Source organism: Anser cygnoides, chromosome 2, assembly GCF_040182565.1.
Source record: "Anser cygnoides isolate HZ-2024a breed goose chromosome 2, Taihu_goose_T2T_genome, whole genome shotgun sequence".
NCBI classification, from domain to species: Eukaryota; Metazoa; Chordata; class Aves; order Anseriformes; family Anatidae; genus Anser; species Anser cygnoides.
The window spans coordinates 117,775,053-117,802,151 of record NC_089874.1 but is presented as its reverse complement, the minus strand read 5'-3'; the positions used below and the strand labels follow the sequence as shown (position 1 = coordinate 117,802,151).

General features: G+C 42.5%; 1 protein-coding gene across 2 annotated transcripts in view; it reads left to right on the top strand.

Moving 5' to 3' along the window:
- Nucleotides 1–27,099, top strand: part of GAREM1 (GRB2 associated regulator of MAPK1 subtype 1) — a 103,778-nt gene that overhangs the window by 22,364 nt on the left and 54,315 nt on the right. Inside the window, exon 2 of one of the 2 annotated variants that reach the window (XM_048049375.2) lies at nt 1,398–1,538. In XM_048049375.2, the coding sequence (XP_047905332.1) occupies nt 1,398–1,538 (141 nt within the window). Of the gene's footprint in view, nt 1–1,397; nt 1,539–27,099 lie in introns of those variants that run through there. The other variant, XM_048049377.2, reaches the window with a different exon arrangement.

Below are 27,099 nucleotides of genomic sequence, written 5' to 3'. Positions count from 1 at the left end.
AAGGAGCACAATGGGAAGTCTCCCTCCTTTGTCGAGCCTGAGCAGGGAAACGTCTGCTGCTTGAGACAGAAAGTCTGATGCTTCCTCTGCCTTAAAAACATGGGAAGACAGGGAGGAGGAAGCGTAGTTTGCTGTAGTAGCTGAAAGGAATGGGTTTTGTCCAAATGTGATTCCAGGGCTAAACTGCTTGCTTTATTTCTGGCTGCAACAGCAGAGGGTCGGAGGGAGAGAGCAAAATGAAACTTAAAGCTTTGTTATTCTTGGCCTGTGGTTAGCGTCTACTAAGTGTTTCTGAAAGTTCATGTGACTGCTTTCAAGACACCTTGAGAAAGGTGTCTTGTAGTCTGTATGTGTAAGACCAGGAATGTAGGAGAGCGTTATGCTATGGTATCCCCTGCTGTATAAAATTTTGTTCATATGTCATCCTTGGTGTGGATATCTAGTACTTTGAGTAGGCTAATGTGGCTCTTGCAATCACTGGAAAACCAAGCGAAGCAGTGTTGTCCAGGTCAGGCACTGCAGTCAGTGGAGGAGGAGGGAAGGGTGCTTGTGGAAATGCAAAAGATTTGGGACAGATGGGAATAAAGGAGAGCCCTCTGTCTGGCGGTATTTGGGATGGACTTGACAGGCACCGGAGTATGAGAAAGAGCATTGCAGAGATGAGGTAAGCATGATCTGTGGGGGCATTTATCTCAGAGAAGACTTTGGTGCATGTTAATGTTTCCCTCTCTGCCCCTCCTTGTCCCATCTTTGTCTGACCGAGCAAAAAGTTGCTCTCCATCTTTTTTATAAGCCCTCTTAATTAATTTTAGATATATAGGAACGGCTGACTACCTAGTGACTTGCAAAGGGATGGAGTGACAGAGCTGATATCTCTGTATCTGCAAATGAGGTACCCAGTTACTTAGTAGTGATGAACAAGGTTTGGCTTCAGGTGGCTATAGGTTAGTGTGGTGCTGATCTGTTAACATATGAAAATGACTTTTCTCTTGATACCTCTGAAACCTCATAACTGACATGTTTATTTATAGCTTTCCTTTGTTTAAAAGTTAAGAAGTCTCAAGCATACGTATTAAGCGAGACAGGCAGACATAAACAGGGATATGAAAAAGTCTGTTCATGCAGAAAACTGAAAAAGTAGCCTGAGAGCCACTGCTGAGTAATCTAGAGTACATCTCTGTGGTACTTGTAGGCAGGCACTGTGTTGTTTTATGTTTGTTTCCTTGAAGACAAAGTGCTTACATTGCAAAATGAATACTGTTCAGAATTAAAACTTAATTGGATTTTTAAATATCAAAATGTCTGAAAAATGTGCAGTAATAAGAATAAAATGCTTATTGTGAAGTTTTCCTAATTCTATATGCAATTAATTAAAAAAAAATGCATCTGTTTTGCAGGAGAAACTGTAGAAGGCCTTCGAGAGAGTGATTACCTTCTGATTCATTCATGTCGGCAGTGGACAACAATTACAGCTCACAGTCTGGAGGAGGGCCACTACGTCATAGGGCCAAAGATAGAAATCCCTGTACATTATGCAGGTAAAGTTGTTGTTAATCTGAAATACAAATTCAAAGAGGATGAATCACCTACCACTTACATTGGTCACTTTAATTGATGGAGTGAAGCTAAGTCACTGATATTGGTGACCATGACCTTTTGATAATGCTACCAAGTGCAGGAAAAACTGATGTACTCCCAGGGGTACTAAATAGATGATTGGGTAGCATGCTTAGAGAACACACAGTGATGCAGAGGAATCGGTTTTAATTTGACCTTAATGAATTGCCAGCCTTTTTCACCTGTGAACATGGTAGCAAAAGTATGGAAGTTTGAAAATGCCCTGAAATGATCAAAGATGGAATGGGGTTTACTTAAATAAATGGGGTTTATTTAAAAATATTTTTAAAATCTTTCTGTGTTAAAAGCTAGGGAGCATTCATAACAATACTGAGGTTTTACACTGCTGCTCCTTGAGATTTCTTTGTTGCTGCCTGCCTCTTTGGATGATGCAGTAATACCGTTTTTCCCAGTAGGTAGGTATGGCACAACTAATCAATATTTATTTTACAATTTCAAATTAGTTTTGCTTTCCTAAGAAATTATTTTAATAACTTCCCACTGCTTAATGTCCTTATTGACAAGCTGAATAGAGCGGTACTGTCTGATTGGGGTGTGCTTATCTTGCTGCCGTTAAGATGCAAAAATGTAGAAGGCTGGGAAGTGTAAACTCAAAGAGCCACGGCTACAGAGCAAAGGTGTGTGCTTAGTACTGTGCTTTCTCTTTGTCATATAGTCAGTCGTCGACTGATTAATCAATTCAGCTGTCTTACTGTCTCTTTTTTAAATGTTGGTGTAATGAGGGTGGGATGAGTTGTACGAGAGCTGACTGAGATTTGCTTTATTCGCACCAGTGCTGCCACTGCAGTGATGCACTGCATTTAGTGATGGAACTTAGGCTGTTTCTCCTTGGAGCTGGCTTCTGGAAGGTTAATTTTTTTAAGACATGATTAAAAACTTTGGTCTGTTAGCACATAGTGTCATAATATACATGGCATTAAAATTCTTTGAATTTAACTTTTTTAGCATAAGCAGTTTCTAGTGCATGTGCTTAATAACCGTTCTTTTTTCACACCTCCATAAGCTTCAGTGCCATGGCCAGATAAACACTTTACTTCTTTCAGGCTGAATGGTGCATTTTAAAATTCTCACTGATTCCTGGAAGAACAGAAAATAAAATGGTTATTGGTGTAAAAGAAGGTTGGACTCCTAAGGGGTTTACTAAAGCTTGGTTCTTAATTTGTAAAGAACTTAACAAAGATCTGCGAGGCAGGGTTTCCTGGTTCTTCATGTTTCGTTCATGCTTGGCTTGATTTTGCTGATATCTATGTAAACTCAAAGTCTGTTCCCTAGGATATTGCAAAAACCATTGATGTGGTTTTCTTCCTGGCTTGTGTTAATGCAGGAAGAGTGTGTTTAGTTGACAGAACACATTTTGCTGTCAAACAACCTCCAGAAATTTTCCTGCTGTAAACTCCTCATTTATGAGATGAAAATACAGGAAAGTTCAAAATTGCCACGTAGTAAAGGCGCATGCTAAACAAGTGGTACGATCCAGTGCTGCCAAAGGAACCTCACAGAAATGGTCAGTGCTAACTTGCGGTATCAGATCATGCAATGTAAGTTTGCCTCTGAGAAAGGAGAGGTGTGTCTAAGGATGTGAAGGCTTAGCTAGAAAAGCACTGCAACCAGGTGCTTGGGTTCTAACCTCCAAAAGCATTCAGAGGTATCTTCCATACCCTAAAAATAAATTTATGCTGCCGTGGAATATGATACAGGGCTCTGTAAGGTAACACTAAGTGAGTTGTCAGGGCTGCATTGTGCAGTGCATGGGATCCAGAACCCCATATGACGTGCTTTTGGGATCCAGAACCCCACGTGAAAGCGGCTGTGCTTAATGTTGCTGCTGCAGAAGGCTTGTTGGGCTGGGTGCTGCCCTGATGCATTTATGCTTCTAGCTCAAGAGCCAGGTTGGGTATCTGCTCTGTGGTAAGCCATGAGAAGGCTGGGCAGTGGGAGTGCTCCAGAATCATGAACTTCTCTGAGCAGGATGTGCTGCTACCAAAAGGTAGGGTGTTCAGCTGGCCATAGCCTTGTGAGCTTGCTGGCACAGCTCTCCATTTACATGCAAGAACTTCCCATCTTTGCAGAAAACACAACTGGAAGAGGTGGCAGGCTGTTTTTATGGGGTTCAGCCATTAGTTTTTGGTTTTAGAGGTGGGATTTTATGTCTTCATACAACAATACAGTTCACGTACGTTTGCCTGTAAGTTTTGGATTATGACTGCTGATTTTTTTTTTGCACGCTTTCACTTTAAACTTCTGTCAAGTAAGACATCAACTACAAATACGCAGTTGTCATTGTTGCTTATACTGCCTACCAGAAAAGTCCTTAGACGTTGAATCGTTGAATATAAACATTTTATTAAAATGACCTTCCAGATTTCTTTCATATTTAATGCTATAATTTCATTCTCCAAGATTTTAAAGTAGCAGATTGTAGCATCATTTTGGTTGCTACTGTTTAGCAGAAAGGGAAGTTGAAACTGATTTTATTCCCCTGGGATTGTGGGTTTAAGTACCACAGAGTCATCGCTCGCATATATAAATACTAGTATAACGTAAATCTTATTTTGTTATTTGCTAAATCAGGTTTTGATACACTTATTAGACCTAAATATAATAAAGCCTTGTTAAAGAAAGAAAATGCTGTATTTTACATTTATGTGAAATTTCATTAACAGAACCTCTGTTCTGCAGTCCTGTTACTGGGAAGCTACTACCCCAGTTGTTTTGTTTGGGGGTGTCTGACATATAGTTAATTTTTGCTGTTGCTGTCAGAGAAGACTCATATATGACAGCTGTTAGTCTAAGCATTCCCTCTTGAATACTCTTTCCAGTCTGCTTCTCTTTAGAGTAAAAGCTAAAGTTAATGTAGCATCAAGTTTGATTCTCATGTAATTAAAAACAAATGGCTAATGTGTTTCTGACTCCTAAAACAAAGGAGGTCTTCACGTGTGTGTAGAATGAAGAGTGGATCAAAATTACTGTCCTGGTAGTCTCCTGTCTTGCTGTAAGAGAGCAGACTTCACAGGACTCCTGGGCAAACCACTGCAGCATACAGGCATTGCTTGGGTGTCCTTTCCCCTCCTCAAGTTCCCATAATTCACACTTGATACTTCTAACAAGGCCTTGCCTGCTCTCTGTTTGAGCTAGCTTTATACTGTTCCTGCTACTATATCCCTAATATTAAATTTCTACTCCAGAAATGAATGTGCATCACCTATACCCTCCAGCTGACAACAAATGTTACCCCTACTTCAGGCTGAGGCAGCGCTGTGTATCTTCACCTTGATAAACGTCTCCTGTAGTAACCTCTGAAAAATGCTGTTGTATGATCTGAATTTGGTATCTTGCAGAATTAAACTTCGCTGTGCTGCTTCTTGTCAAGACAAATGCCTCTTGTTCTCTGTGCAGAGGTAGCTGTGTGGGGAGCTGCAGGCGTTCGTGGCTGCTTCTTGCACGTATTCTGTGATAACTGAAAGTGATTGAAGCCACCGTCAGAGGCCTTGAACACCATGGGCCTCAGATGATGTCTGATCCTTCTTGTGTCAGGTTGTGGGGCTATAGAGCTCAAACCAAAAGCGCTATTGAGGTTTTATCAGCTCAAGACCCAGAGGTACCCTGCTCTGACTCTAAAGAGCCCGGGTTCAGGCTGTTGTACATGCCTGCGCTACGTGGCCATGGTTTGTTCTGGGTGCAGATCGCTGCTTCGGAGTTGGATGGAGCTGGATGTGGTTACCTAAACTTGCTGTACAGGTAAAGCAGCACGGAGGGCTGTGGAACGAGACACGAGTGTGTGCGTACTCTTGCCTACACAGCACGGCCTTTTCTTTCAGAGGCCAGAGTAGTATTGGTGAGCATACGCAGTGGAAAAAGAAATACTATGGGATGAGCTGGCAGCATCAAGGTTACTTTGCCCCAGATACTCCCTCCCATGTTTAATCAAATCATAACAGGGCCTTTACTGTTGTTTTCTAGTGCCTTATCTCTGTTGTTGTAACTGATGGTTCATTTGCTCCCTTGTCCTGTCTGTTAGTGGGTTTTCCCTTCTGACAGCAAAGATGTTCCCTCAAAATGATGACTTTATTTAAAAAATCAACCTTCCTACCACTTATTTTTTTTTAATCAGCTTTGTCCAGAGGTTGGAGGGAAATAGCTCTTGCATCAGTGCTGCCATCTGTGTGTTCGTACAAGGCAAGTAATAAAGAAAATACTTCTATTAAGACACTAGAAAGTAACACCCTATTCCAGGGTGTGCCGTGTTGTAACATATCCGGGGTGTTGGAAATACTCTTCCTGTGACCTCATGCCTCCCAGCCACAAAGTGAAGGTGTACAATTACTAATACAGAGTAATCACTTGTGCCCTGTCCGGCTGCTTACCTAAGAATACCGATAGCTTTCTTAATGTCTTTTACATGAAGAAATACACAGCCTCACCGTGTGAGCCTTCCCCAGGTGGGGCAGCTGGTGGGAATGAGTCAGAAATCCCTTCTCTGGTTTTTGAACCAGTGTAAATGAACATCCTACTGAAACCTGTTTCTACTAGTTTGATTTGTTAATCATGGCCGTGCCTCACTGCATCCTGTTAACACGGAGGAAGGCTCTCTCTGCAGGTCTTCTCAGGAGTGAACTTGCCTTTGCAGCTGCGGAGCTGGAGAACTCCCGGAGACGCTGCAACGTGCAGCAGCAGTTCCTGTCTCCTGTCCGAAGGCACGCCCGCCTCGGAGGCAGTTGTGCAGTGCCACCAAGCCTCCTGCTGCCCGCTCTGGGATGGTCGGGATGTGGACACAGAGAGGAGAGTGCTGAAGTGTGGTGTGAGTTAGGCGTCTCCTAGTTGTCTCGAGATGTTGACAACAGGTCAACCCTTGAATCTCTTCAAGATGTGAAAGTGTGGTGATGCCAAACACTGTTAGGTGTTTAGTGGTAGGTTAGCTCTGTTGTAAGTGTGCTCTGTGGCTCTCTTCATGGCTTTGGAGAGAAGAGCAGACTCTAGACTGGTGAATGTTCATCGATTAATGACTTTAGGGTAGCTATTGCCAGCCTGAATCACTCTGGGGACAGATGGGGTGCTTTGCTGGCCTAAGTTCAGTTCAGGTAGTGATGGACAAAGGGCCCTTTTACTCACCTTTGCCTCACTGCAAATAGAAGATGGTGTCAGGAAGAGGTAAACTTGTTCTTTTGTGTAAGTGGGGGAGTACAGCTCTGATGGAGTAACTTTTAAGTTCAAAGAAGTGGGTGAGATCTGGAACAGGGAGGGACACTGCTTTGGAGTAGGGAACTTACTTAGGTGAGTCCTCTCCAGCAAACAGGTACACCACTCCCTGATATGAAATGTGTTTTGCAGTTTAATTTGTGTTTTGCTTTGAACTTAACCTGGCACCCAACTATCACATAGTTCTGGGGCTTTTATGCTGTAAAACTGCATACAGCTTCTAGAGAACGGGGCCTGAATTCAGTGGTTCTGAAAGAGGCTGTCGTGTGTGTATGGGCTGGTGAATGATTAATGAGTGTGTGTCCTCAGAAGAAAACCAAGACAAAAAACAACCCCCACATTTAACCCCCCGGTACTCAAGTTTTGTTTTCGTTTTGTTTTCTTCAAAAAGGTTGTTTGATCTTAAAAGCAGTCAGAGGTATGAAAGCTTTTTTCACAGGTACTGCTAATAAAAACACTGCCACCAGCATATGGTCTTCATGGGTTTAAAACAGAAATAGGAGGCTTGTAACACTAAATACTTGATTTTTGTGAACTTTCCTGAGAACTGCAACCCATTTCTCCCCATAACTGAAGAGAAAAATGTATCTTCAGTATTAATTTATAAGTGTCATTGTAGAATGGTGCCTGGGTATTGCAGAATTTGTCTCTTCAGTTGGGAAGTCTGAGAACAGCAATCTCCAAAACACATCACATTGCTCACAGAGCACCATTCCATGTTTTCTCTGTCAGGGCAATAACTGTCTTAATCTGTATTTATCTACGTAGTTTTCTTGTTTGGTTTTTCTCTTCTTTTTCCTTGCCAAAGACTCTGTTTTTCTATTCTAGGGAATCAAGGCCTTGTGGTCTGTCAACTGTCTTCATATTCCTGGATTTTATAAATCTGTCATTGAGGAATAATGGGTGAATTGCTCTTCCATACATGAAACAAATCTCTATATTCTTAATTTTTTGTTTTTTTTTTTTCTCCCATAGACTTACTGTAAAGTTAAGCTGATGTCAGACTTGCCATGATTCACCATGGCCCTATCTGTTTGTTATTCCACATTTCTGTGCCTTTTAACCTTTGGCAGATGTCTCTCCATTGACCAGCAGTGCAATGTCAAGTCGCAGGATAAAAAATGCAGGCACAGAAAATGCTGGCAAAAATTTCCCATTGCTTTCACACCTCCAGGATCATATTCTTCCTGTTCCTTCATCCTTCCCCTGCCCACCAGCACCCAGTCAGATGAAGTAGCGGTATTTTACGTAAGTTTTAATGAAACATTCCACTTTTGTCTGACCACCTGTATTGGAGAATCTCTTCTACTTTGTGTTGTTAGTTTTTTTAACCTATTAAGAAATATGTGCATGTACATATTAAGGAATATGTACAGTACTAGCTTTCTAGTATTGTGTGCTGGCAGCTTCCCAGGATGCACGCTATGGATCAGAAACACCTCTTCTGTGCAGGGAGATGGTTCAAATGCAGCTTCTGGTGAAACAGCAGTGTACCATTCTTCATCAGGCAGAACTGCTGATAATCGTTTGAAGTACTTTCAACTTTGTATCTCTGAAATCAGCCAGCCTTTTTTTGCAGTGTCCCATTTCTTTGAAATTATCATCCTTATTAAAATCAGCAGGCCGTGAGGCAGACTGCTTTTCTCTTTGTATATATACGATCTTATGTTTACGAGAGACTTGTGGAGTCTCCCATCTACAGAATTTGTAGAATTTACTTGTCTTCCAGAGTGGTTCATATTCAGCATAACGGTGAAACCCCATTCAGCTCTGTCTGAGCTCCCATCCACCTCCAGTCCTGCTGCCTGGCCCGGCTGAAACACCTGAAACTGCCGTGGAGTCTGCAGCCATCACAGCCTGCTGCTCTGCGGTGCAGTCGGAAAGGTAGGATTAGTTCACAGGGTGGGATTTCTGCCAGGGATAGAGGAAGAGAGATTATGTCCCAGAAGCTCACAGACAGAGAGCACCTGATTTTTCTGTCTTCCTTTCCAACCTGGGAGAAAAGTTTGTGATTTGTAGACTCAAGTTTGTATCAAATTTGATTTGTTTCAAGAGATTTGCTTGGTGCCTTGAAAGAAACAAAAACTTGTGCTGATAGAGATATTTTTCTATACTGTTCAGTGACGTATTAGTCAGAAAGAGGTGTTTGTCTTTAGATACAGCCATTTTCCTTTTCTCTACTGTCTTCTGAGCGCAACCTTACCCTTGTTAAAAAGCCTAAGGTTTGCCTCAGCACTGAACTTCATGTTTTCGTGGTGAGAGGGAAAGGGAGTAGGAGGAGAGAGGAAAACTCGCAGCTTTTACAACTGCTGATTTGAACTATCACATGTTCTTCTCAGATTTCCACGCTTCTTGGCTGTTACTCCAAGTCTGCAAACTTGCAGCTTGCTGAAATTCAGCTGTGACCTTAGAAGCATTCACTGTAAGGTTTTTGTTTGTTTGCTTCAGATCTCTGGGGGCAGCGAAGAAGCTGATAGGAGCTGCATCAATTAGGAGAGAACTCTAGAGGCTTATACAAAAGAAATTAACTGGGGAGGATGACTTCTTAAAAGATTGCAGTTGAGGGAAGGTTAGAACAGCAGCCAGGAAACCAGTTCCCAGATGGCTGTGAGATGGGCGAAATCACATAGGATTTGCTCAGCATTGCTTGAATTACGTTGCCCTAGCTCTTGGCTGGTGGTAGGGTAGAGCACTGGGCTTATCTGCATGACAGCAGAAAGGCTGAAGCGCTCTTAAAAGTTGCCTAACACAACTGCTATGAAGCTCAGGGGAAAAGGCTAATCCACCCTGGAATCTGGCGTATATTTAGGGCTACGCTCAAGGTTCCAGTCTGCTCCCACGTTTCCAGCCACTTGAGACTGCCCTAAGTACTGGCTACGAGGAAGCTGGGAATGTGGCTCCTGAGTTCCCAAGAGGAAGCTGTTCTCTTCTTCCGTGAGCTGTAAATTAAGGCTTTAAGAGGGAGGAGGTACATGAGCACTGCAGCCTACCTGGTTGTTAACCTCCTGCCGGTTAAGCTGGAGAGGGACAAGCATTTCTGTATGTGCATATAGGTTTCCAGATAGGACAGCTGGAGATGGAGATATACCTGCAAAGCAGGACCCTATGTTCTTTGCCATAATACCTCCCTCCTGCATCCTGGGAGTGCGATAGGTGGAAAAACTGCCTATTTTAGGCATCATTTGGGAACTAGAGGTGAACTAAGTGTGAAGCTGTTTCATCCTTTCCTACCCTGAAGTAGATGTTTAGGCAGGTTTAAGCATACTGTTAGAAAACTTGAAGGATAATTAGAAGCTCAAAGAGAGAAGCTCTGTTAGCCTGTAGTCTATAATTGCAAGTCTGTAATTCGCACCTGTTTTCCTGAAGTAGAAGAGTGTGTGTGCATGTGTACATGCATATATATCACAGAATCACAGAGTGGTTGAGGTTGGAAGGGACCCCTGGAGACCATCCAGTCCAACCCCCCTGCTGAAGCAGGGTCATCTAGAGCACGTTTCACAGGATCACGCCCAGGCAGCAGACTTTGAATATCTGCAGAGAAAGAGGCTCCACAACCTCTCTGGGCAACCTGTGCCAGTGCCCTGTCACCCTCGCAGTGAAGTTTTTCCTCATGCCCAGCTGGAACTTCTCATGTTTCAGTTTGTGCCCATTGCCTCTTGTCCTGTCGCTGGGCACCACTGAAAAGAGTCTGGCCCCATCCCCTTGATACAATGCCTTAAGATATTTATATACAGCAGTAAGATCCCCTCTCAGTCTACTCTTCTCCAGGCTAAACAGGCCCAGATTCCTCAGCATTTCCTCACGAGAGAGATGCTCCACTTCCCTGATCATCTTTGTAGCCTTCTGCTGGGCTCACTCCAGTAGCTCCACATCCCTCCTGTACTGGGGAGCCCAGAACTGGACACCTCACTCCAGGTGAGGCCTCACCAGGGCTGAGTGGAGGGGCAGGATCACCTGCCTCGACCTGCTGGCAACACTCTTCTGAATGCATCCCAGGATACTGTTGGCCGTCTTGGCCACAAGGGCACCTTTCTGACTCATATAGTCACCTAACCTTTCTAGGTTTAATACCATCTATCTTAGCTTTAACAGCTTCCCCCTTCCCGGCACACACTGGAACAAGTTAATCTCTGCCACCTGAGAAGAGCGAGTCTCTGCACAACAGTTCACAGCAGAGAAAAAAGCCAGTTCTTCCACTCCTCGAAGTTTCAAAGCTCACAGAAGTGCCTTTCCCTGACACAGTGCGTGCTGGTAGCAGATGAAGATTTTTGCAGAGAAGTACAAACCTGAGTGTTTAGGGGATTGCAATATGGTTTATTGCATACTCTTTTTTTTAAACAAACATAAACTTTATTTGGCTGTCTCTTCTGCATATAGTTTTACTTTGGCTCAGGTTTGTCCCCTCTTTTGCTGATATTCTGACTTGTTGCACAGTCTAAATCTGCATGGGAATTTGGGATGGAAGAAATTGCCACGAGGTTTTACGATTAGCCTAGGAGATCCTATAGACTGATCCCTTTGCTCCTCAGGCTTGGAGAGGAACTGTTGTAGCTGAGCTAACATGGCAAACGAGCAAGCCAGAAATTACGAATGTCTTTCCCTTCCTTAAATACACAACCCAGCTGGCAGGAATCTGCAGCAGGGTTTCCCGATAGGTTGTGTGAGCTTTGGGGGGAGCAGCAGAGAAATCTGCTGTGCAGGATGATGTCATCTCGTGAATTTTGGGATGCCAGAGCAGACTTTTTTTTTCCCTGGAGCCAGTATTTGCCGCTCGAAACAACTGATAGGAAGTGTGGTAGGAATTCTTCAGTCAGCATCCTCCCCATGGAAACCAGCACACTTCACGTCTGGGAACGAAAGCCGGTCGCGTCAGCGCTGCCTATTAAAGCAACTGACATCACGGACGGCTTGGGCTTCGGCTGAGCTACTGTACCTATTGGTGCCAACAGTAAAATAAAACCGTGCTATTTAAGCCCTGTATAACTCTGTTTATATGGAGAATGTAATTTGTGTGTTTAATTTAGCCTGTGATCCAAGACGGTGATTCTGCTGTGTCAGGGAAAGGCACTTCTGTGAGCTTTGAAACTTCGAGGAGTGGAAGAACTGGCTTTTTTCTCTGCCGTGAACTGTTGTGCAGAGACTCGCTCTTCTCAGGTGGCAGAGATTAACTTGTTCCAGTGTGTGCCGGGAGGGGGGAAGCTGTTAAAGCTAATAGTAAAGGTGGCCATTTTTACCCGACTGGGAGCAGCAGAGGTAATCATCTTCTCCTTCTGAAGGACCTAAGCAACAGATGGAAACTGAAGCCTGTGCCGTATTTCCTCTGCAATGAGACTCAACTTTTCTTGTGAACCAGAGCGTGCGGTTTGATCCCAAAGGAAGGCAAAGCCAGGGCAAAGAAGGAGAGGCAGAGCACGTGTGTATACTGTGTAATGCGGGCTTTCATGAGGGTCCTCAAACTCGGAACGATTGCCTGGTGAGCCTACACGGACTAAGAAGGGCCTTTTAAATCCAACTACCAGGAAGGTTACGTTTACAGGGGAGTCACCTTCACAGCAGTCTCTTTGTCACTGGCTCAACCTTTTCTGGTCCATCTCACGTGAATTTCATACTGCAGTAGACTGGGAATAGCCAGCCAGGGCTGGCTGCCTTTGGGTGGCTGGAACAATTTGAGCCGGCCGTGGCTGTTCGCTGTTGCCTTGTAGCGCTATGCTCACCTGATCCCTCTCCTAGCAGGTGTGTGTGGGCCAGCTCACCACGTGAAAGGGCCCGTTTTTGTCACAGTGGCTGCACACGTGCAGAAGAAAGGAAGAGGAACAGGCCATTAGGATGCACGGTCACGCCTGAAGGTTTCTGAAGGTCTTCATCAACCTGATAGGAGCCACAGTTGTCATCTTCTGCCAGAAGAGAATTTTTTTTTACTTTATTTTTGCATTAATAAACTTTTAAGCAGAAGCGAGTATGGGATGTGTATCTGTGGGGGAGAAAGGGAGTGCAGGAGGAAGTAGCAACTGGGGAAAGCATCTCTGATAAAATACTGCACAGGCCTCTGCTATGTAAATAAGGGCTGTGTAGGCTCAGTGGGACTTCTGTGAAGCTGGATAGGAAAAATGAAATGTTGGTGAGACGGGTGTGCAGGGTAGCTTGCATAATCCAGTTCTGTAGCTGCTGTGTTCCTGTTCGTTGCTGGGGTTCAAAGGGGAGGGTGGGTGGGGAATTACGACACTATGACGCTTGCTGTACAAATGGCATCGCCAAAGAAAAATGAAGCAGTGCTGCGTTTGACCTTTGTGTCTGAGTTGAGAGATTCTTAGGAGTGTGACAGGGAAACCCAAACCCAGATCCAGATACTAGGAAGGATGTGCTCCTCACACAGAGGAGGGGAAGGAGTACAGCATATCCTGTGGTGTGCGATGAGGGATACTATGAATTCAAGTCTCGGTGTGACAATAAATCAGCTCTCATCTTCTCTAGACATTGCTGAGATGTTAGATGGGTGAAGTGATGGTTTCTTGTAACTGTGCCGGGTATTGGTTTTCTTGTGAAGCGCTTTCAGATCCTCCAGGAGGACAGTTGCTATAGAAACATACCAGGAATTTAGACAAACTTGCTAACTGAAAATTGATGGAGAACCCGAATTTGACTTCAGACTGGCAGTGTCTTAAAACAGTATGTAAATAGAAGAGACTGACATTTATAATAAGATCTAGTGTGCATATGTTCCCATCTGAAAAACTGCCTTATCTTAATCTAAAAAAGAAGCTTAGAGATGTATTTGAAATCTTAGGGTGGATTTTCTCTGGTGTTTCTGTTGTTGTTATTTCATATTTTGGCTTTTCTTTTTGACGCTTATTTTTGTCAATTGACCGTTGCAGGAATCCTGTGGGTGCCTCTGAGTTACTTCTGTTTCCCTGCTGGTGCGGTGTGCTGCTGAAGATGCACAGTGTGGACCTGAAGGCCCACCGGAGCTGCTCTGGGGGCACGGTTGGGAGCAGATGTGTTTGTGCTGCCTTCCCAAGCCGGGAGCACAGCGTGCAGGCTGCTCGGTGGCAGACAAGCTCAGCTGATCTCGTCGCCTTACCCTGCTGCAGTCGTCGTGCTGGGTGTGGGAAAGAGCAGGGGAAATGCTACAGCGGTACCGGGGAGGGAGAGGAATGAAAGGGAGGTGGTGGTGGTGGAACGAGACAATAGCAGCAGTCTGGGTGGCGATGGAGGACAGGAGCAGGAAGAGGTGGTGGGACTGAAGTTCTTTTCTGGTACCGTTTTAACAAAAAGTGGCTTTGCTAATCTCTATTTCTGGTTGGAGCTCTAATGACTAGAATTAGTCTCGTCTAGAAGAAAGAGACATATGGCAAGCAAATGGCCCTTTTTAATGAGCCTCCCACTCAGCAGTTGGCTGCTCATCCAGTTTGTGTGTGGCACTGTTAGAGCAGCGTCTTATTGCCAGGAAAAAAAAATCCTGCAACCTTTTGGTGGGTTTTCTTTTGGGAAGAGGGGGAACAGATCATAATACATGTGTTAGAGAGAAACAAAGCCTCATACTAGCTTCTTCCACAATTTGTTATCCAAACTATAAAAAAAAAAAAGACACAGAGCGTAGTTTAGAGAGCTGAAAAGCACCCATTCTTTACCTCTTACTGCTGGTTAGGTACCATATGTACCTCTTTACAGCACGTGGGGTTTTCTAATGACAAATAAATAACATAATGCCTGACTTCTGAAAGTCACAGTAGTCCAAAAGGCCATGTGATTGCAGCTGGTCTATCGAATCATACTAAATCAGTTCATGAAATACTTAATGGGAAATATGGTATTTGGTAGACAGCAGTGGGTGTGGAAGATTGATGGGACCATTGTTCCTAAACTGTAGGTGCCACCACTATGGGAGAGTGAGATTTATGATGACCATTCTTTGCTTTTGGTAATAGCTGTGTGACTGAGCTAAGAGCAATCCACTGCCAAGGTGTAGCTGCATAAGGAGTCATGCAAGTACCAACGTATTTATTTATTTATGCCAAACTTCCTCATGCAGCCTTATGACTTCATCTGAACTTGTAGCAAGGTCAGGCTGTCCTTCCACGCTTAACCTTGCCTGGTGAGGAATATTCAGTATGCCATACGCTATGGCAATGACTTTTAGTGTTGGATCTGATGTTTGTTGCACCTCCAAGTGCAGTAGGTTTTTGTGGAGCAAATGAGGAATGCTGTGCTCTGTCATCCTGCTGCTCACCTCCGAAGCACTGCTTCATCTGAGGTGCAGCAGTGCCCCTTTTCCTTCTGGTTGTGCTTTCCAACACATCTCCCTGCCACTCAGGGATTGCGTTGAAAGTGCAAAGTACTTTGCCACCTTCTGCTTGCAGCTGGGGGCTTCCCAGCCCTTGGCTACAGAGGGAGGGCTTGTTTTGCAGGCTGCAGCTTTGAGCAGTGCCACCACACGGTGGTTATGTTGGGTCCTTTGTCACTTCTAGGAAGAGCCTGGGTGGGTATTTCTACAAGAAAATAAGAGTTATGGTTCAAACCTGTGTCAGTGGGACTGCCTGTGAGAAGAAGGGGAGGTATGGGAGGTATGGGTGACTGCGGAGTATGCGCCCTGCTTCCCTGGGTGCTGTTTACTCTGTCGTTTGGTGCCACGAGTAAAATTCTTTCTGTTCCTTCACGAGAAGATGTGGAGCAAGTAACAGCGGTGATTGTGCTCATCCAGCTCTCGATAAGATAGGCGCTAGCTGTTGCAACTCAAAATAACTTCTCCGAGTCCATCTCGTTAGCCGTGCGGTTGTTATCTGAGCAGCCTGCAAACGGAGCCGTACCGCTGGCCTCAGATGCTGCCAGGTCTAGCGTCTGACAGACCGCTTGCAAAGCTGAGGACGAGATTTCAGCTGGCCAACACCGTCTGGGTATGTTTTTTTTTTTTTTTCTTGGAGGCTGTTAATCTGCAGTCTCGCGGGCTTTTCTTCTAGCTGCGTGTGACTCCTGCTCAGCTCTGCCTCCCCAGACCTTGCCTGGCCGCGGGCCAGCTGCGCGCGGTACTTGCAGCCCTCGCTGCTTCGAACTTCTGGGGACCGATTCCAGCAGGGCAGCACGGAGGGGAGGGGGGGGGAAGGCATTTGACTCCGTCTATTTGCCAAGTCACATTATCATAGTAAGGTGTGAGTAATAGCCACTATATATACACACACACACAAATGCCAGATCGCGCTGTGATTTGATTTCCAAGGTATCTGTATGCCAGAAAGGGAACTGCTTCCAGATACCTTTTCTTCATGCATGAGCAGTAAAAACCATTCAGTGTCAGTGTGTTGAGTTCTGGGGGACTGAGAGGGGGAGAGGTGTTTATTAAAAAAAAAAAATAATAATAATAATAATAATTTTGCTTTTAAGGAAGTTATGCACTTCCTTCATAGGGAAAATAACTGAAAAAGCAATACATAATTTTGCCAGTGTGGCTGAGATGAACTGTGTTTTTTTGCTGGGATGCATGTAAGGATTTTTTTAATTTCTTATAAAAAAAAATGCTTCTTGTTCCATTGTAAAGCATAAAGGGAATGTACGCTTTGATAGCAAGAGAAGTTAAATAAGATCAAGGAGGAGTTGCTACATCCTTACTGTAGACTAAGTGGTAGAAAGTTTTAGTAGTGACTGATTCTTTCCTCTCTGGAATAAACTAATCAGGGAGCTAGTTTATTTCCACTGTCCTAAATTAATCTGAAAAGGGCAGGATAAACTTAATGCAACTCAAAAACAGGCTTTTAAATTTTCTGTATCTGTGGTTACTCAAAAATAACCAAAGGAAATCTCTTTGATATGCAGTTCTCAATAAAACTACAGTTCTCAGACTCTTGGAACTAAATGAAATCCTAAAATACATTAATGTAAAAAAACCTTTAAGAACATAATTACTATGTTTGGGGGGTATGGGCATCATAGGAATCAAATGTGTGCCATCTGATACTCACTGTTGTCTGTGCTGATGATTAGTACTGATTGTTTGTAGGAGAAAAATTACAAGTACTGATTGGGGTCTTACCTTGGGGAAAAAAAAAAGTCTTCAAAATCTGAATTGCAAGTTTCAGCTATTGCTTTTGGAAAGGCAGCACTAGAGTAATACTTGATCATGGTCACAGTTTAGTTGGATCAGGTTAAAGCAGACTTTTTAAAGGTGGATTTAGGTGTTTTCAAAGCTCAAAATCTTGCCTGGATAGCTATTTGGAAGACTAAAATGTGGGATCTGATTGGTTAATGTTTGCCTTGGGCTGCAGTGTCATCGACTTCAAAAGAAATCAACGATAGAAATGTCTTGGGTTGGTTTTGGCAGGTGAAGTTTTTGTTTGTTGTTTTCCTTGGTTGGAGGGCTGATCTTGGGAGCTGAGAACAGTTTTGACTAGTGTTGCTCTAAGCGGTAGTCTCCCCTCCAGGAATTCTCTGTAGCAAACAAACAAAAATGTTTTTTAAAGAAATGTGTCCTTTTATGTGAGGAACCATTAAAATGAATACAAACGTACGTTGTTACCTCTGTCCTCAAATGTTTTTGTTTGTGTTTTTTTTGAGACTGATTTTAAAATAACCTTGTGTGCTGATTTCTTTTATTTGGGGTTTGTTCTCTGTGTGCAGCCACAGCCCTGTGTTATTGCATGATAGCACATGCCATATCGTGGTTCCTTAGACTAGACAAGTTTCACGAATGAATTGTGTCTACAATTAACAAATGCTGTAACTCAGAAATTGAATGATTGTTTTTGTACTTCTAGGGCTTACTAACCCTCATTGGGTAAGTCCTCATGAAGTATAGTCTTCATTTGAACAGCTCATATGGCTTTTATCCTGGTCATTCCTCTCTGGAGGAGAAAATCCTTCTTTTTTCTTTTATAGGAGGAGAGTGGTTATGGTTCATGCTTCATATCAGAACTTTCGGATAATATTCAGAGTAAGTGAAAAAATGAGCAGCATCAGGGAGTGATTAGATGAAGCTGGCTTCTCAGGTCAGAGGAAAGCTCTCTCTGTACTTTCTCGTAAGTAATTTTACAGAAGTATGTTATGTTTCCTGAGTTGAGCCATGGATAATTTTTTTTCAATAGGGTAATAAAAGTCCCTCTATTTTCCCTGGGAGCAGAGCTAGGTTACTGGTAAGGGCTCTCAAGATGAACCTGTTTCTGAGTATTTGAAAATACTTGAATTCTCTGGCATTCTGGTGATACTACTATAGTTCAGAAAGTGAGAAATATAAGGAAGCAATGTGGATGCCTTTCAGTTATTTGAATATGCTGCCCTGGATCTGGGGGCTCATTGCCATGAGAGAGGGGCAGAGGTTATGAATGGGAAGGTTTTCAAATCTTTTTGAGAAGCTATTAAGATTTGAAACTTAATTGAAGTTTCATGTTAAACTGTCTTAAACTTTGAAATAGTAATCTAGAAGCTATAAAAGAATGTCCATCTGTATCTATGTAGAAATAAATTGTAGCTAATCAGCTTAATGCATAAGGATGGATGTAGCAAATACACATATCGTTGTTCAGCTGATTCCATGCTAAACGCATTTCAGATATAATGGCAACAACAAAAACGTGTACCTACAAACTCAGGACATGTAAGTACAATTATTCATTTGAAATGCACTGAATCAGTCACTCCCCACAACCCCCAGTCATGGATTTATGGGTGTTGCGTTCTGGAGCACCAAATCTAGGTTCCTTACTCATAGCTCCTGCAGCTTGGAAATGCCTTAGGAGTGAAGAATAAATGTGTTTTCCACGGAAAAGAGCAGGTGCAACAGCATGTATAAAGGACTCTTATTATTTAATAAGAGCACCTCTTCTCATAAGGGTTGGGCTGCAGACTAAACCATATCCAATCAAATATTTAGAAACAGATGCACTCTCCTGTTGTGGCTCCTCTCTTCCAGTTGATGCAATTGCACTTATTAAAATGAGTTTATAACGATTAATTCTGTGTATCTTTTTACCTGGGGGAGAGGGCCACACCTAGGCTGTTGTTTTACATCAGTAGTCAAATGTTTGTTTTCATGGCCATGTAAATTAATAAAAGCTTTTATCATGAATTTAATGTTTGATACAGAAGTCATTAGACAGTACATGTAAAATCCCACAGTACTGTTTCCATAGACCTCTTTCAATCTGATGGTAGATCTTTGGATGGAGATTTTGGGGTTATATTTTCAGTTTCATTTATGAACTTTTATTATATTGGAAACATTGTTTGGAGTTTCAATTTGTGGACACCTCATAAATACAATGCTTGACTATTCCAGAATGGCTGACTAATAAAGATGACAAATTTGTCTGCAAACAGTCGCAGATGCAGGAGTTCACACTAACACAGAAATCAAACTTTGGGTGTCGACACCAGTATTCTTTTAAATAGTGTAAACAACCAGACAGATTATTCTTTGTAGTGATTTACAATCCCACCAGAAATTTGATTGCATCCAGATTATAATGCAACATACCCCCTTGAGCTGCAAAGTCAGAATTATTGTGTTGGTAGAGGTTGTTAAACTATCACTAATTTTTTACTGTCGTTTTGAGCATGTGTGTGGTATCATGTGAATGTTTTTGCCTGCACAACAACCTCATGTTGACTAAAACTTGCATAAAACTAAAGATGTGAAGAATGGCTAGAAGATTGCTAGACTTTGTATAGAAATTTGGTAAAATATCTCAAAGAAATAAAGCATTTCTTTTGTGTTTAGCAGACCCTTGTATTAGAATTTTTCCACCTTATGCTATCAGACTGATTTTTTTTCATTTTTCTTCCTTTTTTTTTTTTTTTTCCTGCAGTTGTATTGCCTTCAGGCATCAGCGACTGACCCGAGTTATATTTGGGGAGTTGATGTCTGTATTGTATCGATTGTGCTACTCCTAAATATAGCAAAGTCACTTTTAGACTGTTCTCTCCCGTTTGTTTTGAAATTATTCATGGATGTGTGTTCAGCTGTGATCTCTTAAGCACCACCATCCTGCACGTTCAATACGTTACTGGTTAGGTTTTAAGTAAAGGCATTCTTACCTTGAGAACTATGACAGGTCATAGTTTAAAGAATATCTTTGTGCTGTGGTTGATTAGAGAAAACTTTAATGATCTTTTTGAATAGCCATTAAACGTGAGAGTGGTTTCTAGGCCACTAGGTTTCATGTTTAAAAAGATTAAACACTTCCCCCTTTCACTGTGCAATTAACATGACCTGTAGGTTGTTTGGGCAAAGGTCATTATTACTTCCCTAATAAAAGTAAATAAATAAATAATACAGGGATATGGTCTTAAAGGCTGCTTTGTGTTAGAATAAAACCTGCTCAGGTCCAAAATGCTGTCAGTAGGTTTCCTGTGCCTTGTTCAGCTTTGTCAGGCTTTCCAGTAAGAGACTGTTTGTTGGTGCAGCCTTGCAGGGATGGGACGGGGCTGTTCTCGATGCTGTTCGCCGGGCGCATTGCTGCCCTGACGGGGAGCCTGCCTTGGAGGTTTGGACGTGGATGTTTCTCAACCATTAGGCCCGGTGGGAGGAGATGGAGAACTTCCGAGGGGAAGCAGGAGGGTGGATGAAACTGAAATCCCTCAAGGCTGGACTTGTAGCAAGGGAGGGTCATAGCCCCCATCTAGTGATGAGGCTTCTCGAGGCTGAGAGGCTCTGTATTTTTGTACAGCAGGTGGGGGAAGACGAGAAGGAATTTCTGACTTTAAACTGAAGTATTCATGGGCGTTTGTGCTGGAGAGACCCTGAATTAAGGACAGCAACTAAACTAGCCTGATCTGAATGGAGACCTGATGTAAAAAGTGCTTAGTCTAGAGGGGGGCATTTGTGAGAGCAGTTACAGTCTGGCACTGAGTCACAGAGCATTCATGGACACAGACGCAAAACTAGAAGAGCATCACGTAGCTGCGAAGGAAAATGTCTGTCCTGCCACCAACGTCCCAACAGCAGCAGCAGCTTTTGGCTGCGCAGCCCCAGGGTCTGAATCTGAGCTCCGTTGGCGCGCCTCATCTCCATCGGCATCCTGCAGCAACTGGTCGGCAGAGGTGCCCAGAGTAGGACACCTGTTACAAAACCTTCGTGTGCTATTTCTGTTTGGTAAACAGCATGTAAATCACTAGAGGAAGTAGTAAAGACAATAATTTATAATCTCGAATTCATGATGTAATCAGGACGCTTACAAGAGGGGATTTTGTAACCGTGCTTCCTGTTTTATTAGTATTATCTTGTATTGCAAAACTGTTCCTATTACAGCATCTGTTTGTAGGTGTGTTTATTCTTAAGGGTTGGAACCTTTCTTTCATCCACAAATTAAACTGTTAATGTCTGGTGTGTTTAGGTTACACCCATTTTGCCATTTCTGAGTTCTTGGAGGATTCCAGTCTGCTTTTTAACATTGTCAACCGACCATGTAGTGTCAGAACTGGTTTGAGTTTGATAGATATGATATTCTGCTTTCAGAACAACAAATAATCTGGACAGTCAATTTCCTCTAAAAATACTTAATTCCAGGCCCTTTTTCATCCCTTTCTTCCTCCTGCTGAAGCTGGCCGGTAAAAAGCCTTTGGGTCTGTATGGGCCACTTGCAAAAATAATAAAAAACATAGGTTTGACTTAGCAGTTAGTTACAGCCTGCCTTATGCCAAACATGTTGACAGAGTTTTTAAGCAGTACTAAAATCTAGCCAAAAAGGGCTTAAATCATACAGCTCAAGTATACGAATGTACAAGTTGTCAAGTTGTAGTCATAATTTCTAAATGGCCCTTTAAAAAATGTTGGTGATTTGCTTGCAGGTTTTTCTTGAGGAACTTTTTACTCCTACAACAGAAAGTTCAGGATTTCTTTAACGGGAAAGTTGTTCGGGCTAGATTTTATTCCCCCCAGCTTGGAACCTAATACACCCAGAAGTACAAAAGTGTAATTCCAGCAACTGGCCTTCAAAAATATAATTTTTAAAACATTCTAACCTCGTGCTGCAGAAAATTAAGGCTACATGGAAAAATATCGTTATGTACCTTCAAAAACCTCTTTAATTAAACTGAGTGGTCTTAATCTGTATGTAGTGGCAACTTCCAAATTAAAATAGTACTTGCATGAGTGAGTTAGAAGATGGAGCTATGAAACCATTTTTAATGACATGTACGGACCCTTCGTGCTGTAATATGTAGTTATTCTTTTCAAAGAAAAGTGAGCATCTGTATCACATTCGATTTCAAACTGGATTTTAGTAGAGAGTTGGACAGTGCTTTATTATTTGTCTTCTCGGAGCAGTCATAACATCCTAAGGACCATTTGGATACATGGGCAAATAGTGCTTGTAGAGCAGCCGTATCTTGAGCACCACTCAGATACGCAGGCAAATAGTCCCTGTGAGAAATGTTCACCCTACTAAAGGCACATGACAGGGAAGAGGAGGTGGCAACAGAGCACATAAATGTAGTGCTCCGGGTGCTGCGCAGATCTTGTTTGAGTGCCTGTATGATTTGATTAAAAAAAAAAAAATCTTTTTTTTTTTTTTTTTTAAAGCTGGCAACCTCTTCAACAACTGAGTGATGCTTCCTGCCTCCCTTTCTTGGTAGGGAATCTGTGTGTTCTGCCAGAAAGCAGCTGTCATTTGACACAATCTGTTCTGTGCTCTGGCGTAGGCTGGGTGCTCAAAGGGGAGCTCTGTTGATTCTTACACATTAGGAGATTAGAGAGTGACTTCAACCTCCCTTGGTTATTAGGGCTTAACGACCAGCTGCAGAGTGAAATATTTGGAGCCTGTTTCACTGGCTTTCTGCAGTGAAGCGGGTCAGGGTTATGTGTTGAAGGAGGGAGGGATATGCTATTCCGACATCTACAGATGCGTTAAGTGTATCGCGGTGGGTGTGGAGGTGGGAAAAATTGGGGGGATTTTTTTTAAGGGGTTTATGAAGTGGGATTATTAGTTGAAGGGCTAGGTCCATGTTTTTTTTATATGTATATGTAACATATATATGTGTATATGCTTGTGCATATATAAAAAAAGTGTATGTATATATATATATATGCAACTATGATTACTAATTACTGCCACCTCTTCTAGTGATCCTTAGCAGTTTGCAGTTGTGATGCTGCCACCGAAGACCAATTTTTTGTTACAGAGAACTGGCAAATAACAGGGTAGTAATACCAAGCTTCCTTAATAATAACAAGTGAAGGAAAAAAGTATTTCTGTAGAACAATTAAAGCTGTTGGGAAGGTAATCAGCACCAGAATCACATGCTAAAGCCTTGTTGCAGGGAGTTTGAGTTATAAAAGACTCTTGTATATGAGCTTAATTCTCTAAAGCCTCAATTAATAATTGGCAGTATGCAGAATTTTGCCATCTACCAGAACTTCTGAGAGTTCTGTCTAAAGTGTTTTTTCAGCACTACTTTGGGAGAGCCATTAGTGTTTGCCCTATTTGTGCATAATTAATTTAGTTAAAGGTTAAAGGCTGTGCTTCCATGACTCCTAGCAGAGTCACACCTACAAACAGATTTTCAAGTCTGATATGAAAGTAGCAATTTGGGGGTATATTAGCTACATTTCACTGAAAGGCAGCATAGCTGAATGATATAATGAGAACTGATTATTCTTTGGCACTTTTTCACTTCCACAGCTGACTGAAGAGGAATTATTTTTTGTAGTCTTTAGGCACCCTTACATTTGCAGTGTATGTGGTCTTAAATTGAGGAAGTCTTGCGATGAAGACACCTTTTTATGCTTAACATTTATTTTTCTGTGCAGAGAGAACATAGGTTAAGTGTACTAGTTAAACTGAAGTGATTTGAGAAAGTAATGTGAAAAATCAAATGTTAGATTGTTTCAAGTTCTCCACCGGTCTTATAAGAAAGATGACTGTATAAAATTTGTCCATTTATTCCATTAGGAAAGCTATAAAAGACAGTGAGCAAATGATTTTTAACTTGGAAAAAGATGGAAAATATACCAAAGAATGCAAACAGCTTAACAAAATACAAGTGTTATCTTCATTGACATCCTCATGCCTAGATGACAAACTATGGCACTTGCTTGATTTCTTTCAAAAGAAAAAAAAAATCTTGGTAGTGTTCATCTCCAAGTTGTGAAATTGAAGTTTGTCACAATAATTCGGAAAACTCGTGAGTTCCACAGACATTGTCTGTGAATGGCTCAGCTGTTCAACTTTGTTAGAGATCACGAGATCAAATCCTTCTTGCCTCTCTCCCACCCCCTTCCTTCTCTTCTGTCTGTAAAGACTGTTTTGTTTGTATAGTTTCTTGGAACAAAATCCACTGACAGCAGTCTATGCAGTAGATTTATTAAGCAAATACAGTAGCTCCTTCTGTAGCTTCCTTTCCTGTATCACGCCTGTGACCCTTGGAGTTTCTCCAAGATAATGTCAGTCCTAAGCATGATAGTTGGATACATTAATTATGCTTATGTGGAACCGGGTGTCTTAGACTTCATTCATTCATTGCTACTCTTCACAAATCTGCCAAGTTAACTAGTTCTGGGAGGTGTTGGTTCCAGAGCAAAAGGTTTTTAAGTTACAGCCTGTGGGACCACTTACTTTGTGGTCTCTGGAGAATTACCAGGTTGGTGACACCATCCTGTTCCTCATTTCCAATCTTTACCTAACATTTGAAGGTTAATAGCAGTGCCATTGCCTTATTACCTGTAAGCGGCAGCTATGCTTGCTGTGTTCTACGAGGTAGCAATAGGAAACTGGTCTGGGATAATTTTCTTCATTCAGCAATTACCTGTTCTGTGTCATTGGCCTGTTTTACTATTGTAAGACCATTTTGCACCATTGGCCCATGCAGCTATCGAATTGTTTGACTTTTTTTGTATATAATTTTAATCCTGTGAATGGTAGTGCCTTCATGGATGGCCTGTCTTCCCTTCTAAGGAAAAGCATCTTTCATCAAACCCATGAGGGCCACCCAGGAGGCTGTCTCAGTACAGCAAACTCATTAAGTTGGCAGGCAGACATGTGGAGTTGGATATGGTTATTGTAACTTCACCAGCGTGGCCTGACCACTTGCCTGCTGCTGAAGTTGTACAGGGTTCTCCCCTTAATGTTGTGTCTTTGTCGACCTACCTGAATATTTTTCAGCAGAGATCCTGGTATTTCTGCGGATAGTTTAGGCCTAATGACACAAAGAAACTGCTTTTCACAGTTGTGTTAGATGTGGTCAATGAACCAGTAAAAACCTTTGTTGCAAACAGTACAAACTTGGAAGTCTTCCCTTTTCCTTAGAACTCGCTTGTGCATTGAACTGTTCATGCTCCCGTCAAGCATCTTCCCTACACCTCTGCAGCAGAATATAGGTAATTGGTAGAAAATTAAATACATAGCAAAAATTAAGGGTCACACCTCACTGATTAAGCATACTTGAAACAAATACTTTATCTTTAAGGAACATGATACTCATCAGCCCATCCTCAAGCCAGTTGAGTAGGGTATTTCTCCCCCCTGTTCTCCTGTGGTAGGTGTGAGCTATTTAGTGTTAGACAGTCCTGAAAATCATCCCCAGCTGTGTCCATTGGGTATATTTTCACTACAGTACTGTATCAAAGTGAGAATTTAAATGAAAATCGAGTTGAGATAGTGACGGAGATGGAGAAAACCTGGCAATACTAAATGTTGATATGGTGAGAATAGGAAGCCTGGCAGAGTAGGAGGACAGAACCAGGTTTCAGTTGCTAAATATGTTGTTTGCTGTCAAGTTCTCTGCTAGTCTGATTCTCCCTTACTATGTGAGTAGGATTTAGAGTTCATTCTTCTTTAGAGTATTTAATATATTAAAACCGTAGCTGCTATACAGGCTGAAGTGTGCTTGCATCAAGAAAAGGATTACGCTAGTCTTGGATCATGAAACTTTTGTTTATGGGTATTCTTGATTGCATATTGACTCAGTTATGCCTAGCTGATTGAGATGACACTATACCAAATTAAAGTATTTGCATATTACTTCCGGACTAATCAAGAATAGCTTTAACTACCAAGTACTTGATTTTTGTCATGTCAGTACTCTGAAGCATAAAGTTTTTGTAGTGTGTGCGTGTGCGTTAGCTTTTACTTAACAAGAATGGAGAAGGGTACATTTCCTAGCTCAGAGTTTTTTCTGGAAAAATCATTTGAGAGGGGTTTTAGCTGAAGGTGGTGCTTGTGGATACTGGATTGGCTTTATGACTTTCAAGGTGTAGTTGACAAGGCAGTCTGTGGTGTATGGTTATTGCTGCCAGTAAAAGGAATTGTTGGGGGCCAGCCAAAACACTGTTATCTAGCTTTTACCAGGTGTGTTGTTGTTTGTGAGTTGTCTTACTTTACTAAATGCTTGCTAAGGGCTTTGCTGAAGACTGAAATGGTGTCTGTAGTCTTATAAATCAGTTTATAAACATATTTAATTAAAATCTGTCTAAGGACCTAAGGTTTATGGGTAATTACAACTGTTTTGCAGCAAATAAGAAAGATGTCTAACAATTTTGCATGGGTGGATAAATATAAGTAGGCTTGTTAGGGCATCCAAAAGAAGCTTAAATTCACTGATTATCCTCAGTCTGAATTGAAAGTAGGCGGTCATGGCTTGCAAGTGGTGCATTGGTTCGTGCACTTAGGCTGGAAATCCTGTCCAGGTGAGCCAGATTGAGGAATATGTGCCATAGTGCATGTTATTAACAGGAAAACTAGCTTTTGAGGGGTGGCCACTACCTTGTTGGAAGAGGTGAGGTGGTCTTGGCCTGCTGTGGTCACAGGAGAGACTCCAGCCCTACACGTAGGGCTGAGATTTCAGGATGGTGACAGACTACTCTTGGCCTAGCTGTAGCACAAGAGCGATGTCAGTGTGAAAATAAGTCTCGGGGAAGTACATCTGGTCTGGTAGCAGTGATAGAGACCCTACTGTAAGGACCCTCTAAACCTGCTCAGCTCCCCCTTCTGAAGGGTCACACAGTTTGGGTTGGCAGGCAGTCTGCATGATGCACTGCACAGGTGGGCCATGAAATCACTGAGGCTCTGCAGGGAGAGTGCTCCTCCTCTCTGGGAAGCAAAGAGATTCCTTGGGAGAACGTGGGGGAATACACTTCTGAAGTTTGGATGCATAAACCTGAGCCACTTGCTTCCCTGCCAAGACTGTCCGAGACCTATATCCCCTAATTACCTCTGGAAAACAGAGGTTGGTAATGCTTTGCAATGAAATGAGCTCCTTTGTAGGAGAATCATTTGAGTCCTTCTGTAAACTATAGGGTAGTTCTCTGCTGGTCTCAGAGAAGCAGGTGCTACGATGCTCTGATGCTCT